Genomic DNA, 21394 nt, shown 5'->3' on the forward strand with positions numbered 1-21394 from the left:
CCCATACTTCTGAACTAGAAAAACTGAAATAAGTTGGGTTGTTTTTTTTTTTTTTTTGAGCTCCTAAATGTATGGCAATTTGTTATGGCAGCAAAAGAAAACTACTACACATAGGTTCAGGGAAAAAAATGAACTTCATGAACTTGAAGTTAGCTAGCCTTGATCTTTTTCATTGTAAAGGTGAGAGCAGTGCTGTTTCTGGCTTTCTGTACTCCAGGGAGGAAACTAGAAGTCCATGTCCCAGATCTTCTTTTTTGACTTGGAGAACCCTGGGCGGAAGCTGTCTCTGTTTGGACACCATTCAGTAAGACCTGGGGTCAGATATTCAGTGGGACTGGATATCAAGATTGTAGGAATTTAACTATTGTTCTAGGAAGTGTGTACTAATGGGTGTATGTTTTAGAACTTAGTAATTTTTTTGTAGTTAAAAATACTTGAAATTGTTCTTTCTGGTACAGTTTTAAAGCTGATTTTCATTGATGTCTCTTTCAATATATTCACTCCCCTAATTGTATATTACAGAGGGAGACAGCCAGTGGTGTCCTCGTTGTTAAAGTAGTTATTTGCATCTGGAATGCAATATTCAGGAATATGACTGCACAAATGAGTTAGTTAACAATATTCAGCAGAACTAGAATTTTGGGATGATGTGGATAATGAAGTTTCCTTTTAATGAGAGTACCATTTGTAATTTATAATTTTTAAAGTATTTTACCTGTAATGTAAGATTTTTTGTTATCCATAGAAAGTATTGAAGGTATTCCCTAGTGGGAAAAACAAAATCCATCAGCCGTTTTGTGACTGTTAAAGCATTTGCCTTTCTACAGAAAGGGATCATGTTTCATTGACCTTTAACTTTAACCCTAATGACCAGCACAGACAGGGGCTTAAAATTTATCAGCTGAGTTAATGAGTGAAACGTGAAAATAGTGTCTAGCTCCACTCAGGCCATTCTCTACTGTTTCATTCTGAGGTTCCCAGAACAGTCCTCACACTTCTGTAATATACTGCTTTGTCCTCGTTATTTGTGTATTGGTCCGGTTTTCTCTACTAGACTGTGAACTGCTGGTATTATCTATGCCCTCATCTCCCATGAAGAAGGTACTCTGTATTGAATGAATAATGTGACTGGTTAAATTAGGGACTATTTCAACCTCTCTGGCCCATTCATTTCTTTCAGATCTTCCCAATGATGTACACGTGAGGCAGGTGATTATTTAAATCTCAAGGGGTATCTTGGTAGCGTAGTTAAACCAAAAAATTTACCAATGCAATCAAGATAACTAAAACAAACTACAAACTTAATGTTGACACTGAACAAACAACTTTTAAGGTGGACAAATAATTTTATTTTGTGCATGCAAATACATGTCAAGTACTGCAAACTTTTTCCATCAGTTTTCTCTCAAACACTGAAAATCATGATGCTCTATTCTGTGAACAGCCAAAGCTAATATCTCTTCACTTCAGTGCTACAGCAAAAACACACAGAATTCACTCTTTGCTATTCACTATCATCACAACCCTCATTGTTCCATCTCTGCCCTCCCCCCATATACAGGCCTTACGAATCCTAGCCTTCCCCCATTTAATCCTATTCCTATAGCACAAAGGGAAACATTACAATTTGGAAATTCAAATTGAAATAAATGGAATAGAATTTATTCCCATATATAGTCCCCATTTCATTGTACAGAATTATTTTAAATTATAGTTTTAAATAGAAGCTGAGTATATGCCTTAAAAATGAGCATTAAATCCATCTTAGAGATGGTGCCTGCTTTTTACATGATGGGTGTACACCATCTTTAATTTCATTTACATTTCAATCGAACAATAGATTTGCAAAGAAAATGTCTAATACAGACGTAAAAATATTCACACTAGAGCTTCACAATCGGTTGTACAATTGACAAACAGGCCTCTTTTCCCAAACTTTCCAGCTAAGCAAATTTATAAAATGTAATCAATGCAACAAGAAAAACATTTCTCTTTCACTTCCAGGGAAAAGAATATGCAATAAACAGTATAAATGCAGACAGCAGTTGCTGCAAGCTAACCACGATACTCCCAAGTGGCTGTACAGTGGATATGTGCAGTACGAATAAAAGCCACATGTGTTGTATCACAACTACAGTATAATTGTTTGCCCAGCTAAGAGAATGCATGCACTTCCATGCCTTGGGTTATAAAGTGAGGCCTAATTCTTGACAGATTGATGGAATATATGCAAATGACCTTGGCTTTTGGCAGTACTAAGTGCAGCCAGTGTCTGTGTTCCACTGGTTTAAGGATATTTAAAAATTTTTATTTAAAAAAAAAAAGAAAAAACTGCCAATTTTAGACTTGGGGGAATAACTGCTCTCGGAGTAAAAATAGGACTCCACTCAAATGTGGGGTGTTCTGATTGGTGGCCTTGACTCCTTGTATTCCCTTGCCAGCAAAGGGATACAAAGAAACCGCTAGTATAAAGGAGTGACTAGCAAATTTATTCAGTTTATTCAGAAAATGGGATACTCCTTGAGCATGTTTATTTGTGTTCTGCTTGCAGAAGGGGTTCTTATGTGGAAGGAGTTACAGTAAGTGATCCCATCAACACTCTTCATTCACTAAAACACAAGAAAAGTTCTTCCAGGAAACTAACGTATAGTTGCAATGCAACTTTTCCCTTGAATGACTAGTTACCAATACTGGTGACAGTCTGCTCAGAAAATGACCCTAAGAAGCTAGGGAAGAAATACTCAGATTCAAAATTGAAATCACATGCTGAATCTGATCATTACAAACTCCACCCCTGTTAACAAGACAACATGAGCTTTAACATTTAAAATGCAAAAGCAAGCTAGACTGTTTTTAAAACAATGTTTTCAAATGTTTAGATAATCCCATTTTAAATACCTACAAATTGTTGTGCATCCTGTAATTTTCTCAAGGCAGTGTATAAAATTGGGATGTGTTTTATATACTTAGAATTGGCTAAAAATTTGAGTGAAAGTGACCACTTCCACACATACAAATGGAAAATCTCAGTTCTAGTACAGGAGATTCCTTTCATTATTCTCTTGTGAGAGTAAATAGCTACTAGGAAAAATATCAGTGCCACTGACCCACTGAAGTACCTTCTCTTGAAAATTATGATGCACAACTTTCACGCATGACACTGGTTTACCAGATGGTACTGAAAGTCATGGCAGGAAACGCAAGGGAATCTGCTTTGTTCAGGTACCAACTAGACAAAATACACATAAAATTTTCTCAGAATTTAAAAATGAAAAGAGACCACAAAGGAAGAACTACTGATGCTACATTCCCAGTATCTGAATGGGAGGCACAGGGACTTCAGAGTGGGACTCAGAAATTAAAACTAAAACACAAAAAGTCAAACCAAAACACCCACCATTTTCCCACTTTCCAGACCTTAGACTAGTTTTTCATAATCATAATTAGAACACAGGCCAGATACGCAGAATTTAGTTACCAACATGACAAATTTCCTCTCCTACTGTTTATCTCCTTTGATTTCAAAGATACATGCATTACAACATGTTGGTAAAAGGGTCAAATAACAGGGAGTGCCCCCAATTTTAAAAAGTCACATTCTGGGTCTAACTTGTAGTCTTTTCCTCTCCGATATCATTAGGTACCTTTTTGAAGAAGGATCATATCAACTCTTCTTTCTTCTAAAGTGGCAGAGAACCAATGTTTACTTCACGTTAAACACACCATGAGAAACAGAAGATGGCAACTACATAAAGGTTGCAATACAGAATAATCCCAACACAGAAATAATTCCTATGTTGTTAGTGAGGAAGAGAGTAAGTTTTTAAGAACAGGGAGTTATTGTTTTATGGGATCACCTGCTGCAAGACAAGCATTATTTTAGTATAAATGTTCTGAGACATACCAATAAGGTTGGCAGGTATATACATACACTGATGCAAATGTAATTTCACTGGACAAGTAGGCAAACACCTAAGCAGTTTATCCCAACCCCCTCCAGCAGAGCACAACCAAGTTTCGAAACTTCAATTTTAAAATTAAAAAGATAAGGTTAAATACACAAGATCAATTTATGTAGTATATATTCACCCTCAGAACGTGCTGAAGATGTTTTGCGTAGTTCTGTTGCACAGAGGGTTCTTTCCCTGAGGGCACATAAGGAGCTCTCAAACTGTTAATAGGTCTCTATTTTGTAACAAAATAGCAATTTTAAAATCTTAAAAAAAAATACATTACCTTCAACATGGAAGATCTCACTATTTAAATATCCATGAAATAGACATACTGGTTTGCATATCCTTTTTGGAAATACAAACAGCAAATAAAGTACATTGGAAGCATTTCAAATGTAATAAGCGCATATTTATAGAAAGGTTCTGATATAAATTATAATAATCATGTTCCTGTAATATCCTAGGCTAATTTATAATGTCGGAAATAAGTTAATGTAACATGGTTTAAAACTCTTGTTCCTACTCATTTCAGGTTAAAGAGTGAAATAAATAAAACGTCTTTGTAGGGATAGGGGGGCACTGGCCATGGCAAAAAGGTACAGTACTAACCAAAGGAAACTAAGTCAAGGCTACTATGCTGTTATGCTACAAACATCGTCATACATTTGAGTATTAAATAAATGTGTAAGATCTTCCATACTGACACCAGAATATCAAAACTACCCCTTTGTTTCTCAGGTATATTTACAACTTATCAGTCACCTTATGAGCATGTTCATTAAGACAGATATCAAACACCAGTATTTACTCATTCTGATCAAGAAATTTCAGGGAAATGTCAACCCTCCCACCCCTGGAAATGTGCACAAAACTTTTTATCAAAATCTTATCTGATACAATGCTGTGGTTTTGTAAAACAACTAAATAGCTCAGACGACCAATAACATGATCCTGTTTAAGCATCTTGCTAGCAGGAAAAGCCCTTACATACAGTACACCTGGTGAAAGATCAGCTTGGCTTAAAATATTCCAGTACAATTTTCAGAGTAAACAACTTCACAGAAGTTAATTAAAAAAATAATAGTAAAAGTGAAACTAATCTTAAAGAAATGGGGGAAAATCAAAGAAACAAACTATAGGTAAGATCACCAGTTAAGGAATGCCCAGCTTTTGTTTTCAAATGTGGACTGAAATTTAGGTCTCAGTAAACTACCTCCCACGAATCTGGGGCGTGGCTGGCTGAGCACGCTGCATACTTTCACATGCCAAAGCAAAAACTTTTCAGTCACATTTTAGCAGGGCAGAAATTATTCATGTTAAACTATGAATAAAGGTTAGCCAATGTTCTATTATTACATGGTTCATAGTCTTATCAACCTAACAGTCAGAAAACAAGGAAAATTAAACCCCAACATGAAGTAACAATAAACAATATTTAACCAAGATAATGCAATGAACATCCAAATTAATTAGTTTAAATTAAAAACCCAGCAATACCATCTCGTTAGTCAGTGCAAACGCTACATACAGGGTTTTCTCAAGAAAGCTGAAAGCACCTGATTCTTTTGCCAAGTCATCAGATTCAATAATGTACAGGCTTAAATCTGCATTTTAAAAAACTGCCATTACATTAGTGCATAATTTATCAAAATTGTAAAAACGATTCTGCATAACTTAGGAGAATTTAATATCTAGTACATCAGCTGAAAGACTTAGGCACTTGGTTATATATTTAATTACTTACTTCAACAAGTAGCCTGTGTATAAATATTAACAAAGCAGAAACTATTCTTGAAAAATGGAATATTGAAAAAAATTTTAAATGCTACAGATAAAAGCACTGCACCACACTCCTACATATAATGCAGTAAAGAAAGCTAGTATATAACCCTGTAAAATTCTATGGTAAGAACGTCTAACTCCACTCTTCAAAATTAACAAAAAAAGAAAAGAAAAGAAAAAGGAAAAAAAATCCATGCAAAGTCCCATGAAAAAGATAAATAAAGCAGCTGGAATGAGATGGAAATTTCTCTCAGTGAAACATAAAATAGAAATAAATAAGTTAATTAAGTCTACTTTCACTAGATGTATCATTGTAGGATCCTGCTAGTTTAATAACTGAGTTGTTAATTTTCTATAGAAGCCATTTAAAATAGGAAATGGCTCAGTTACTGCACCGGATTGCTACAAACTCATAAAAAGCTGCTTGAAGCTTAAGTTAAATGTCCAAATTCCAATCACCTCTGGAAAGTGAACGTGTTACCCTAGTAAAGTAAATTTTCTTTTTTTTTTTTCATAATGCTAATGCAAGAGGGCTTGAAGTATCAAAGAGTCCACAGGAAATGGATGCCCCCAGTAATATCTTTTTTTTAAAAAAAATATACATTATATAATATATATTATATATATAAAAAGCTAGTGTAAATGCTTCCATGGTATGGTCACAAATTTGAAAGATGAATCTCCTTTCAGCTGTTAACCATCTTCCCATTTGCAACAGGTTTTAAAAAGTCGTTCTTATCTTCAGACATGACATGAGTTTTCAGAATGAGGTTGCCAACACTGACAGATGTGGTGATGGGGAGGCAACTTGCATTGCTAATGGACACTGGGAGTGGCTGGCTAAAGCAAGAAGTTACCGGCAGAATTGTTTTTTGCTCCTCCCTGAGAGAAGATAAATGACATTGAAAACAAATTAGCTGTAAGTGAAAACTTTTAAGAGTAACCATACATGATGATAAGTAAAAATTTTAACAAACTTGAAGAGCCCCTAGCAAAGAAAGGCATGTCTTTTTCACTAAAAAGTATCAGAGGTCACAAAAAAAGTTCCATCTTCCAAAAATTCTAATAAAAAATTAGAACACTGGGTTAATTTAAGGCCAACAAACTATCAAGTTCAAGACTTAGCCCATATTTTAGGCAGTAATTATCTTTCTATAATAAAATAGTAAGGCTAAGAAAACCTTAACATGATTTTTAAAAAGGGAAACCTCATTTAGGTTTTAATTCTCCACTTTATAATATGGAAGTATGGCTATCAGATTGAGGAAGGACAACCTGACACTGGAGAATAAAAGTAAACTTTTATACCAACAAAAAGCAAGTTTTAGAGGCTACTAAAATGGACTACTTTGTTAGTTCAAATTTACCTCTTCTCTCCTAAAAATCCAGACAAACGAATCACTGCCTTATTAAATAGTCCTCCCCTCACAGGATAAAACCAAAAATAAACTTAACACTGCACCTCTTTCTCTTTAAATATTCATGCGCTATGCCCACTGGTTATGAGTTTTATGTCCAACACTCACAGAATCACATGGTCTTCACCTAAACTCTGTCTCTTCTGCTCCAGAGGCTCCTTTTGGTGCTGCTGGACTGGATGTCCATTTTCTACTGCTGTTCCATTCAGCAACTGATCATTTTGAGAACTGATACCAAGCTGTATGTCCAGGATCTCCTAGGAAAATAAAACATGGATCCTTCAGTATGAAAATATTCTGTACTCTAATTTCCAATGGAGTAAAGCCTCCTAAATATCTAACTGTGGTACTCACCTCCATCTGTTCACCTTGTCCATCAGGTTCATCAGTATCAAGTGCTGAAAGCTCTAACTCAATATCCCTATCAGGCTTAGTATCAGTTGCATCTTCAGTATAATCACTCTGTAATTGAGAAAAATACTGATTTCATATCTGTGGAAACTGGGGCTTCCCTTTTAAACTAAAATGGGAATCCCAATGATTGATCAAAAAAAAGAAATCTGAAACTACAATTTTATTTCTACTCTAAGTTTTAAAAGCAATCATCTGCCAGAAAAAGCCACACTAAGCAATGACATAAACCAACAAGCAGCAGCAAGCAGCAAACACACTAGGCATGAAGGTGAGAGGTCCACTTTCCTTACCTCTCCATTTCTCAGTTCAATTTCTTTGCTTAAAAGATTTAGGGTAAGGTGACGGCCTTCATCCAGGGAATTCCACTTCTGTTGCATGGCCAGAGCATTGGCCTCCCTTTGAAGAAGCAATGAGTTACTCTTGGCCTATAAGTTAAAAAAAAAAAAAAAAAAAAAAAGTCAAGTCAGCTTCTAGCCATAGCTTTCAAATGTCATTCTATTTTCAAAAAATTCAAAGCTGAGTGACACAGAGCCTACCTGCTGAAGCTCAATGCTCAAAAGGTCTCCAGTACTGGAATGCTTTCTATGACCAGATAAATCAGTAACAATGAATCTGTCCCTTTAAAGAAAAATAAGTTTACTGTTATAAAAGTGAAATAAATGAAGCAACTAAATCAGTAATGACTATATAATGACTTATATACAATAGTTTTATGTAACAGATCAACCCTGATAGTTTCAGTCATCATTCCAAATTTAAAATATTTTTCAGAAATTTGTTAATACCTAAAACTAACAAAGCACATTTCATGAATAACTGGGGACAGGCTCTGTACTCTGAGAATACACATACAAGTCTGAGACGAAAGAATCCTAAGGAATTAAGAGCAACATTACCGTTCAATATAGTGCGCTGATGATGCGGCCTCATTACCATATGAACTCCACCTTGAATCAACAGCATTGACGTAAGGGACATAATCTATAGAAATGTAGAAAGAAACAATGATCAAAAAAGTGAAAAATCAGATACAGAGGTGAATGCACACTTTTCGAAAATATCCATATTTTATCCAATGAGCCATGTTCTCCTCCTGCCTAAACCATTTCATTCTGAGTTTACTGTGGTTGTTACATGGAGGGAAATGTTCTGTACTTAACAAAGTCAGGAGCATAACAGGTGAAGTAGCAGTTGAACGGGTTACCTGATACGCTGATGGGCTTAGTCGCACTTCCTTGGGAAGCAGTGGCCTGTACAGGATCCGTGGTGTGGTAACCTGTACGGGAAGATCGAGAAATTGCACCCCATTTTGAGATGATAGGTCCATCACTGAAAGGAATTATTGGATCTTCTTCTTTTGTCCTTCTCTGAGTTTCAAATAAATGCACTCTTCTCTTAACATCTCCACTGTCCAGATCCTGCATAAACCAAAGAAAATCAATAAAAAGACCGACCACTGGCAATTACTTCAGTTAATAAGTACATGCTTTCCAAAGATAGGTAATAAAGGTTTCTGGTAAATTTAATGTTAGCTGCAGATCTCAGTGATAATCCAACATCTATTTTAAAAACACTGAACTATGCTCAAACAACTTAACCATTAAATGTAATTTATTTCAGACTTACCTAACTATAACTCTGCTGCTTACAGGTGAGTTATATAGCAACAATACGAAGATGAAAGCAATCTTTCTAAAACTTGAGTCAATACGCATGATAACCCTTGCCCCTCCCAAATCATACCATTAAGACAGCATTTGAATTAGCAATTACATCTCTGGGCTCTGAGTCGATGGCATTTATACAGGAGCCTATGGTGCCACAAGACCAAGGAGAATAATGGGAAAGATGATCTTCTTCAAATTTTGTGCCACTCATACTTTCAGAGAACTGATTTAAAAAAAAAAAAAAGGAGGGGAGGGAGGCATAGGCAATTGGTAAGAAACTTCAATTTACAAACTTATAACTAACATAAAGTAACTTATAGAATTCACAGCACTTTACAGTGAACAATTAAATTAATAACAATATAAAAAACTGTCATAAGTGATCAATCGCATTTATACTAATTGTATTTTATATTACATATTAAAAGAAAATAGAATGCCTTCTCTTTTTTACTCATACAAGAAGTCATACAAGAATTCATAAAGAACCCCTGAACGATACTATGTAGACAACCAACAATTATTTATAACATGCCTCTAACATGGTACAAGGTCTCGAAAAAGAACAAGCAAAACACACATACACATGCACAGAGATCTAGAAATACACTTTTCTATTAAGCAAGTGGCAATTCTATCACTCCTGTCAAGATGTTTAGCTGCTCTGAAGAAGTCTAAGCTGGATGAGATAAATTTGGATCTACTTTAGAAATTCAATGGCTTACTGAAATATTTATGGATGGAAAAGTATGATGTCTAGGAATACTTCAAAATAATCCAATAGGAAGGGGGAGTACAAACGAAACAAGACTGGCTGAGTTAATAATTATGGGTAATGGAGTTTATTATACTATTCCATGACACTTTTCATAATGAAAAGATTAGAAAAAAAATTCTACATTAGAATTTTCTGGGATAGGGAATAAACCAGTTGAATCAAAACAAAACTTAATGGTTTGCTCTAAATTTAACAGTACAGAAAGGATACACTGAGATAATCCTGGTATAAAAAACTTGTTTTGTAATGAAAAGGACAATAATTAACAGTGATTTAAAACACCATGAGTAATACGGTAGGCATTTCTGCACCTCTTGTGAAGTAGGGAAGAAATGCCTCAGATAGACCAGAATTCAAATCCAAGCTACTTATGGGCTGACTTTACTAGCTGGGCAAATTACTTAACTTCTCTGAGTAGGATTTCTAACCTGCAAAGTGTAGATAATACCTGCCCCCTAAGAATTCTGTAAGAATTAAATAAAATAACATTACATAAATACTTAGTACAGTGCCTGGCACAAGTAGGTGCTCAATAAATGGTGGATATAAATTTTGTTATTAACAGAAACCATAAATATAATGAGAACTATACTGCTGAAAAGATTTTAAATTCTTGGTGGAAAAAGGACTATGATTTAGTGGTCTTCAGATTCTCACAATGCCTAGTCATAGGGCTTATATATTCAACATTTATTGAATTAAACTCAGATGCAACCAAACCAATGCAAAATACCCAACATAGCCAACCCTGATTGAATGAGTGCTCTCAAGTCATTCACTGGACCTATCCCTGCAACATCAAGCGATTAAAACCTTTCTTACATCAGTGCGGAAGTCTACACTGAATAGAGGAGAAGGTGGTGTTGGTGACTGTGTTGCCACAGGAAGAGTTGAAGAGACAAGAGGTGCTTTCTGAGTGTGGTACTGTGCCCACTGCTCTGGCTTTCTTCTCATCTGCTCCTCGCAACTGGTCTTCAAATGACCACAAGGTTCCTAAAAGGGGATAAAAGAAACAATCTTAATCATCTAGGGAGTGGTAAATAAATTCAACTATGCTCTGTTGAAATAATGTGAACACTTACTATATTGTTGGGACCAGAAAAAAAAAAAATACAGTAGGGAGGTCACCCTAGCCTATTCTCCACACACTTAAACAAAAGGCTTAAATATTTAAATGATGTTAAAAGTAAAATATGAGAACTTACTTTTCTGTTTTAGGAAAAGTGTGGGGATACTAAAAACAGGCCCTGTCTTTGTATCTGGAAGATTTTTTAACTTTCCCATCAATTTCCTATCCAAACATAACATTTATTGAGCATTAATATGTAACAGGTCCAATTCTAAGAGCTTTGTTTCTTCTGATTTAATCCTCACAACAGCCTTATGAGGTAGGTACTACTATTATTTCCATCAAATGTGAAAAAACTGGCATAGAGAAGTCAAGTAACATCCGTAAGTCACACAATTATTAAGTGGACGAGCCAGGATATCTCGGTATTCTGACATCAGACTCTAGACTCTTAACCACTATACTATAGTAACGATCGTATTTCCATTATCACTTATCACTTACCCTTGGTAAAGGCACAGTTGTCCTTGGCTCGCTTGGTGGCTGACAAGCCACTGAATAATACCCATCTAATGAGTTATATCTTTCCCGCAAAGACGTCTGATACACAGACGAGTGCATCACATCCATCGGAGGTAAAGAATTGCTTCTAATAATGTCATCTCGTTGGTACATAGGTGGGCGCCAGATGCGCCTGCTGTCGTACACAGGAGCATACATTCCAGAGGGTACTGGAGGAACTGGTCCATACGGCTGCGGAGGAGGAGGTTGGTAAGGAGAAGAATTCATTCGATCTCGAGGGGAAAATGTACTGTAATGATCGGCATATGGCATGGAAGCAGGTGGGAGGGAAGACTCTGGAACATTACTGGACCTCACAAAGCGAGGAACACAAGGAGCCACACCAGCTGGTACTGTTGGAGGTGGTGGGTAGTATCCTTGAAAATTGGAAAGAGGAATATTTAATGTAATCTTAGTAAAATTTAACATTTTATAATAGTTTACGTTTAAAGCAGCCTTTAATGTGGGAAAATAAAATAAACTTTGAACTTTAGTTACCCTGGTTTAGAAAGAAACTACATGCTTTCAAGACACCACTATATGAAAATCATTAATGTCCAATATTTTGTTAAACTGCTCCTTAAAAACACATGATGAGGTATAAACAGATGGCTGGCAAATTTCCTTGTAGGGCATTTACTGCCACAGGTTTTGGATTAAAATTATATCATTGATTACAATGACATCATTGATTCGTAACCTTTTTGGGAACAGAGGTTACAGGCCTCTTTCATAATCTATATAAGTTGTGAATTGTCTTTCTAAAATTATATACGTATATATAAACCAAACATTTAGTATACTATTTCAGAGGATTTACCAAACTCCCTGAAACTCATCCATCAACCCTGTATTTGACTCATAGGAATGAGAACCTTAAAACTATTGACATGTAGAATCACAGATTCTTAGGACAAGAAGAAAATTTAGGGGTCATGTAGTCCAAAGGACTAATTTTTTAATGTAGATATTCTAGACAAATATAAATGATTCACTAACTTATTACAACAAATGTAACATTACAGCTTCTTTTTCTCTTAGAATTATCTAAAATTACTTACCTGTCTGTGGGTACTGTGGGACTTCAAAGGGTATCTGTGTCCTTGGATCTTGAAAATACTGAATGTTTTCAGAATGCTGAGGATACACTGGTACTCGAGTAATAAACGGGCTGGATTTTGGAGGCACAGAATTCAGCTCTGTTCCAACATTAGAAGGCCCAGCTGAGGTAGCCGCTACATTACTTACAGGAGTCTTGGGTGGAGAACCAATTTTACTGGAGAGAAAATTTAACAAGGGCAAATAATAAATCACTGTCTATGACTGTTAAGTCTTCCTCAGTAAGAATTTTTCATAAACTTTTATTAGTGACCACTAACAGAAAACACTTCAAATATTTCCATAGTGACAAATAAGGCAATGAATTTCACTGCCACTTTACACAGCTAATTCATAAGATTATAGTAACAGACCTCATATTCTGGTGAGGCCAAAAAGCAGAACACCACCAAACATGAAACACAAACAAATCCCAGGCACAGTGTACCCCACTAGTCTCTTTTCATCCATAATTTAAGCAAAGATTTCTCCTATTGGAAGTTAAAAAAAATCCTGTTCAATAACTTCTCAACAGAAACAATACAGTCCACCAGTAGAATTCTTTGGGACAAATGAGACAGATACATAAAGGAAGAATTGTTCTATTAAGAGCCAGATTAGCTGAAATAGATTTCTTTCGTTGAAGAAAGGCTATTTTTGTCCATTTTGTTCCCTGCCATATCCCTAAGACCTTTTTTTAAGAACAGTTTCTGACAAACAGGAGGTACTCAGTAAATATTTGTTAGACAAATGGAAAAGTTCCTGCCACGTAGTAGGTACTCAGCAAACATGTGCTGGATGAACGGAATGCCAATGAAACGGTTACTCATTAAACTGATGCAAAACACACAAGCTTTCTATCTTCTACATATTTTTTAAACACAAAGGATTTTCTTTGTCAAGTCACCAAGCAATCAGCTCTAGAGGATCTCATTATGCCTTTCTTACGTTCTTTGAAGAAGTCGAACTTTAGCACAGGTTAGATATGTGATGACTCATGAAAAAGATCTTGTTAATGATGCAGGAATTCAATACACTGCATCCCAACTAGATTTGAGGGTTTTTTCTCAAACTCGAGATGCCCTTTGAAAGCAAAAGTATAAACAACAAGGAGCGTGGGCTGCCTTTAAGTCTAGCACAGATTAGTCAACCAGATGTTTGTATCTGTGTATCATTGTATTAAAACGGAGAAAATAACTAAGAAACCATGGGTAATAATAGTAGGTACAAATGTATTGGCTTAGAGATTAAAGATATTTTAGGGCTGTGCTTATTCTTTGAAGTTCAATAAAGGCAACAAGGAAAATGATTAGGATTTCCTCATAACAATAATAAGAATCACTTACTAATACGCAATTACTGAACACATTCCAGACACTGTGCTAAGTGCTTTACACAGATTATCTGGTCCTTTCACATCAGAATGTTATATACCATAAAATTTGGATAACATTTTCAAATGGCAAATTCTTAGAACTTGCAAAATAAAAAAAGGCATCAAAATCTATGACAAAGTTCATAGCCTTATGAAATCATGAAAGCTAGCTCAGAAATTCAGACTCAAGGAAGAAGCTGACTTTTAGTCCAATTCTAGTCAGACAGCTATATCTTAGATGACTTTCAGACTTCAGACTCCTCTGCTGCAGCCTCTCTCTACCTGCAGGCTTTTGCCCGGGCTGCATTCTCTACAGACAAGGCCCTTCCACCCTAACTATCCATACTTTTGGAATGGCTCAGGCATCATCACTTTACCTTTAAGAAAACTTCCACAATAATTCCAAGTCGAATTATTCTTTTTTCTGTGTTCTAATAACACTTGGAAGACAACTCCATTATAGTACCTTTCAGATGATATGATATCTGTTTATGTCTCCCAGACAACACTGGGAGACCCTGAGGCAGGGAGTGTATCTAGTTCATTTTCATTAGCTATGCCAATTGGCCTGGTGTTTGCCACACAGAAGAGATATAATTTTTGAATGAACAAATAAATGACTTATTTATTTAGATTTATTTATTTTTAAAAGTTGTTTTTCCTAGTCCATAATTTTTTTAAAATTGAGACATAATTTACCCTTCTAAGGTGTACAATTCAGTGATTTCTGGTCTATTCCCAAGGTTGTACAACCACCACCACTATCTTTTTCTGAAACAGTTTCATCACCCCCTGAAAGAAACCTGTACTCATTAACATTCACTCGCCATCCTCTTGTTTTCCCAGTCCCAGCCCTTAGCAACCACTAATCTACTTTCTGTCTTCTAAGGATTTGCCTATTCTGGACACTTACATAAACAATCCTACAATATGCTGCCTTTGTAACTAGCTTCTTTAATTTAACATTATGTTTTCAAGGTTCATCCACATTGCAGTATATACTAGTATCTTACTCTTACGGCTGAGTAACATTCCATTATAGGAATATGAAATGGTTTTACAATATTACCTTGCCAAAAACCTTCAAAAGCTCATTTCCTAAACATATTTAACACAAGGTCTCCATAATTGGGTCCCGATCTACCTATCTAATCTTATTTAACCAGTCCCTAACATAAACTTTCAGTTCTAAAAGGCTGATCTCAATATTCTATACAATTACTAATAAACTTGATCCATGTTCTCCTGTTTGTTTTTCTGAAATCTCCTTCCCATAGTTCTCCCAGGAATATAAAATTTTCCTGTTCTTTGATCCAACTCCAGTATTTCTTCATATATGTAAATACTGTCTTCCCAACTATGTCATCATAAGTTTCTTAAAGGTATGGATATCTTATACACAGCATGTATTTTCAAGAATGCCAAGAACAGAGCTCAGAATGAGTGTGTAAGTAATACCTGCTAACTAGACAACGTTCTCTGATACATCATCTCTAAGATCTCTCTGAGGGAAAATTCTAAGAATCCTTTAATAAACAAATTTCACTACCATATGCTAATTACAGAAATAAGGAATACAAATGCTTACCTACACATTTATTATGTGAAATCACTAGCAATTTACTGTGTGCCTACCATAATGCTCTTCTCTCATAAGGCATATAATAGATATTGACAGACTACTTATGAGTAACAAAATCTGAGCATGTTTTAACTCATAGTTTAAGACCGGGAGAGAATAACAAAGCATGAGATTTTAGACATACTAGTAACTTTTCAGTTAATCTGAAAGTTTTAAAACTTTTTTCTTAAAGCACCGAAACCTTTTTGCCAAATTAAATCTTATGCTGAGCTGCAACAACAGTAATGGTAATGATAATAATGGTAGTAACAATAATGATATAACAGCAGATATTTAGTGAGTGCTATGTGGCAGGTACTGTTGTTCAAAGCACACTGCAACATTACCTCATTTAACCCTCACAATCAACACATTAAGTAGGTAGGTACTACTATTATATTAACCTTATGGATGAGTAAGCTGAGGAAGGCATAAATACCTGGCCAGAGATTAAACTGGGACGCGTGAGCCAGAATTTGAACCCAGAGAGTCTGGCTTCAAAGATTTCCCTCTAAACACCTACACAGCATTACAAAGCATAAAGTGGAACTGTTCTCATTGAAACGGGCTGGATGCTCAAGCATCTCACCTGCTTAGGTTTCTACTTAGTTCCTTTCTGGCACCACTATGGCCTCAATCCTAAAGTTCAAGGAAATAAGGTGTGAAAAACTCAATTCTGGTCCAACTTGATCAGTTTATAGTTGAAGGGAAAAAAAAAAAAAAATCCAGAGCTGAAACGACTTTCCAAGGTCACAGAGCTATCCAATCACTGAGCCAGGCCTAGAACTCAAAGTTTTTGGCATGTAGTGCTTTTTCTACTACATGAAACATTCTGTGTAAAAATCCTGATTAACTGATTTTCCTCAGGATAAATAAAAATACTCAGGCGTCTATAAAAAAGCTAAGTAACTCCGTTAAACATTTTTACCTAATACTCACTTGTCAGTTACAGACTCTGTGGAAGGCCCAGCAGCATTCTGACCGTTAGTGCCAACCTTGCCCACTTTCTTCACGGTCTCCAGGGCCCTTAATGTGCTGTCAGTGCTACGAGGGATTAGTTGGGAAACACTGTTTTCTGCATTTGAAATTCCATTTGTACTTGGAACAATTTTCCCCGTTGTTTCAGTGCTTCCTATGACAGAAATGACATTTCCGGCTGTGGTTGTGACAGTGTTGTTTACACCAACTTTATTTAGAAGAGGAAACGTTCTTACAGTTGCGTTGATCTTTTTGTTCCTTAATCGATACCTGTTTCAAAAACAACCATGATATCAGTGAATATTTCAATAAATCTTACCCTGAAGTTAAAAAAGGGCGAGGGGGAGGGGGGATGGGAAAAGATTTTAAAAAGAGGCACTGCTTTGAAAAAGTTTCTTCAGCTAAATATCAAATACAGTCTACATCAAACTCTGCCATGACAGCAGCCACATGAAAATATATCCGCCATATACATATATATACAACACTTGTATATGTGGGCACATAATTAATATAGCAAGCAAAGTATACATGTATTCAAAGAAGCATTTTGAGGGAATGGGAAGAGATCCTTTTGAAAATTCTGTATAATTGGAATACATACTACACTACGTAAAAATGAAAGCAACCATGACAAATTTAGTTGGGAATGTAGAATGAAGAGAAAAGGTATGAAAGAGTTGAAAGAATTCTGTTGTTACCAAATCGCTACAATATCATATAATTTTAAAGAAATAAAAAAACTCAAAACTCAGTCTTAAACAAACATTACACCAAAATATAGAAATTTTAGTATTTTATTTTTCAGATTAGTTTATGACTAAAGTAAAAGGTATTTGGATTAAAGATTTTTCTGATATTAAATTTGGGGTTTTATTTATGGTGGTCGGATGTAATACTCTAATATATGAAGCTATTTGATCTTGGATTCCATTTAAGAAAATTTATTTCCACTCGTACAACAAAAATTTCATTAGAATGTAGTCCTAGTCAATGTTCCCTCCAATTGTTTAAAGTGGTAAACAACCATGTTACATGAATAGAAAGATGACTACACACATTTGGGGTCATAATTACATATACCTAAATTAGTCGGATATTAATGTTATACACAAACATATGGTAATTAAATACAAATAGTGTTAATGATGAGCAATGCCTTCACAATAGTTTCCCTTTTACTCCTTCAGTATCTATAAACAGCTTCATTGTTCGCTCCTTCTCCCTACTCTCTCATACACATACATTTACACACAATGACAGAAGCAGCCAAGCTCAGTAAAGACAGGTGTACCCAGATCAGTCTGGCTAAAGGTGGACTGACAGAATATTAAGTTAAAAAAACAAACAAACCTAAAACACCAACAATAAATAGGTTACAACCAGTTTATATATGTCATCTTGTAGATGCCTGGAAACCAATGATTACTTCCTGAAGACGGAGGTTATGAGCAGCCCTATAGTTTAGAAAGGCAGTCTGGTGGCTGGAGGGGCCTGTGCTTTCCTAGACACGCTGCTCTGAAACGTGCCCTTCATTTTTCACCTCAAAGGTTCTGGCACAAAATGCCAAGCTGCTCCTTGCTTCTCACTCTCAAAGGACAAATCTCAGATAACCTTAAGATTGCTTTGGCAGGCAAAAAATAAAGTTTTCATTGTGAGTCTCTTAAAAGAGAGGAGGTATGAGAAGTAAAATCTTAACCAAGAGAGGTAAAGTAAGAGACAAATGGGGATACATACTGGACTTCTAGCATCTAGGCAGCTAAAAACTTGGATTTGGAATCTGGACCTCACAGTTGAAAAAGCCAATTACTTTCTAGTCTTTTCAAATCATCCATGAGCTCCCTCAAGTATTCGCGCCGTGCCTCACCCAGCTTAGAATCCATTTTCTACCATTAATTCCTCTCTTGTAAATACCTTTAACTCCCTTGGCCCCATTACTCTGTTGAACTCACGAGGTAAAACCCAAGTTCAGTTCATTACTTATTCTCTTATTTGGTGCCTGCTCCCAAGTAGCTGAATGTTGCCGGAAAAATCATGCAATCATGCCGACTAGATTCCCTTCAAATTTACGATCAATTATTTTAAATGGCTAAGCAATACATTACTACACTTCTCTGCTAAATTCACTTCCCTATCTCTAACATCCTCCTTTCCATTCTCCATGGTCCCTCCATAGCTGATGACATTGTCTCCCACTTAACAGAGAAAACAGACGACACCAGAGAATTACTTACTTTCCCACTACCAATTCCAACAAGCTTCCTGCTTCTGTAACTATACACTCCTAAAATAAGGGATGAAGAGTTCCCGTTCCTAACTCAAGCCAATCTTGCCACTTGGGTTCCACAGAAGGCCAGTCTCTCATCTTGAGCCCCAGGTCCCAAGCCCATCTGCCTCCTCAAAGACTTTACTCCTGTGATTATCTTTTCTTCTCTAGTGCACTATCACGTCCCTCAGGTGTCTGCTTAAATGTCACAGGATCCCTTTCAGACAATCTTATCTAAAATATCTCCCCTTTCCCAATCATTCTCTTTCTCTTATTTTTCTTCATAGTGCCAATAGGTACCAGATATTATGTTTTCTATTTATTTGCTTTATGTTGATCTCTACTATAATGTAAGCCCCAAGACAGCAAGGATTCTGCCTTTCTTATTCACTTCTCTATCTTTAGCATAGTGCCTGGTGCATGCTAGGTGTTCCATAAGTATTTGTTACATGAATGTGGAATAAGCCTCAAACTTCATATGGTCAAGAGAATACTGATTTTCTACCCTCAAGCATTTCCTATCTCAGTAAGAGGCAGTCCTTAGTTACACAGGCCCCAAACCCTGGAGTCATCCTTGATTCTTCTCTTTTTTTTTCCATCCCCTACATTCAATCTATCAGCCTTACCAGCTCTACTTCCAAAATATACCCCAGATCTGACTACGTTTCATCATCTCCATTCCTATAGTTGGACCAAACTACCAATCTCATGCCTGGACCACTCCATCATGCTAGACAGACACTAGTGATATTTCTAAGACAAAAATCTCATTGTTCTATCTGAATAAAACCCTATAAAGGCTTCCAAAATAAAATCCAATTTCCTTGCGAGGGTCCACCAACCCAGTATGATCTGGCCTTGCCTAATCTCTCCAGCTGTACATTTGCCATTCTCCCCATTCTCCATCTTCTAGGCACACTGGTCTTCTAGTTCCTGAATATGCCAAGCTTGTTTCCACCTCAGACTTTAATAGCATTTTTATCAATAACTGAAATTGTTTTTTTACATGTTTTTGTTGTTGTTGTTGAACTGCGATTTTATTATGTCATGGTAATATGAAGGCTCTCCATGTTTTTACATGTTTATCGTTCCTCTTTCCCGACTAGAAGCACCTAAAAAAGTACCTAGCACTTAACAACCATTTTTATAAATATTTGTTGAGCTGGTTGATGCCAGGCTTTTGACACTCTCCAGAACACAGCAATTCCTGGGAACAGGATTCCAATACCCTACATTCTAAAATATATTCACATAAATATTCTTAAAAGAGATTTTGGGCATTTACATTTTGTTTGGTTAGAGATGTACAGTAGAGAAAGCAGGCTGGTAAAATTATTTAAGTCAAACAAACATTTGCTGAACTCCTCCTGGTGCATTATGTGAGCTAAGACAAAGACGCCACCCTCAAAAAGTTCAGTTGGGTAGCAATATGTATTTTTTAAACCAACAGGATAATGACATCTTCTACTTCTTGAATCCTTTGTATTACCCTGTTTTTCTTTCTTCTTCTTTTATTTAACAGTGTGAAGCTGGTTGGAAATATAAACTGTAGATTATTTGCTTTTTCAACACAAATATCCCGAGTTCACATGTCAGATGCTTGCTAGTGCAGAAAATATAAAGATGAATAACCCATAGAATAAATAAAGTCCAGTGAAAACACACACATGTAAATAAACAATTGCAATACAGTAAGAGAAATGCTAATTATAAAGTTACCATGTACAGAGTGCTACAGCAGCACAGTGCAGCAGGCACCCAGCATGGCCTGGGAAGTCAGGGACGTTTTCAGAAGGAAGATGATACCTGAGTATAATTAGAAACAGGAGCTCTCCCAACAGAAAAGAGGACAGCACACGATATAGAGTAAAAAAAAAAACACGTACAAGGGAAAGAATAAAGAATCTGTACAGTAGTAAACAGTGATTAACTGGATGTACCTTAAAAACAATAAAGAATGCAAAAGCTGGAGTAAGGCTGGAAAGCTAGACAGGGCCCAGAACCTGTCATATACGGAGGAACCGATTAACAGATTAAAGCAGCAGACAAGATTAGACACTTATTTGCAAATGAAAATCCTAGTTGAGACGTAGGGAGATGCCTGGTTAAAAAAAAAAAAACCCACATAGCAGTAAAATGGACAAACTGAGTAAATACACGTGAAACACTAAACACTGTACCTGGCACAAAATTTGACCAATTAATTTGGCTGCTATTATTATTATTATTATTATTATTATTATTATTATTATAATATTTTACTACCACTATTATCAGTGTAGGCAAGAGACAATGACGTTCTAAAATAGGAACTGGATAGACTGGATTAAGATGGCAGAGTAGAAATATCTTGAGCACACCTCTTCTCATGAACACAACAAAATCACAACTAACTGCTGAACAACCATCAATAA

General features: G+C 36.0%; 1 protein-coding gene across 2 annotated transcripts in view; it reads right to left on the reverse strand.

Moving 5' to 3' along the window:
* Positions 1 to 1326: 1326 nt before the first annotated feature.
* RC3H2 (ring finger and CCCH-type domains 2) overlaps positions 1327 to 21394 on the reverse strand; it is a 47952-nt gene continuing 27884 nt past the window's right edge. The window contains exons 10-21 of one of the 2 annotated variants that reach the window (XM_031450397.2): positions 16676 to 16984; positions 12704 to 12918; positions 11586 to 12019; positions 10835 to 11005; positions 9311 to 9457; positions 8772 to 8985; positions 8464 to 8548; positions 8104 to 8185; positions 7858 to 7992; positions 7508 to 7615; positions 7262 to 7410; positions 1327 to 6617 (exon numbers count right to left, since the gene is read on the reverse strand). In XM_031450397.2, coding sequence (XP_031306257.1) covers positions 6422 to 6617; positions 7262 to 7410; positions 7508 to 7615; positions 7858 to 7992; positions 8104 to 8185; positions 8464 to 8548; positions 8772 to 8985; positions 9311 to 9457; positions 10835 to 11005; positions 11586 to 12019; positions 12704 to 12918; positions 16676 to 16984 — 2245 coding nt within the window. In that variant the 3' untranslated portion in view covers positions 1327 to 6421. The remainder of the gene's footprint in view (positions 6618 to 7261; positions 7411 to 7507; positions 7616 to 7857; positions 7993 to 8103; positions 8186 to 8463; positions 8549 to 8771; positions 8986 to 9310; positions 9458 to 10834; positions 11006 to 11585; positions 12020 to 12703; positions 12919 to 16675; positions 16985 to 21394) is intronic. The other variant, XM_031450398.2, reaches the window with a different exon arrangement.

The sequence above is a fragment of the Camelus dromedarius genome, chromosome 10, assembly GCF_036321535.1.
Source record: "Camelus dromedarius isolate mCamDro1 chromosome 10, mCamDro1.pat, whole genome shotgun sequence".
Lineage (NCBI taxonomy): Eukaryota > Metazoa > Chordata > Mammalia > Artiodactyla > Camelidae > Camelus > Camelus dromedarius.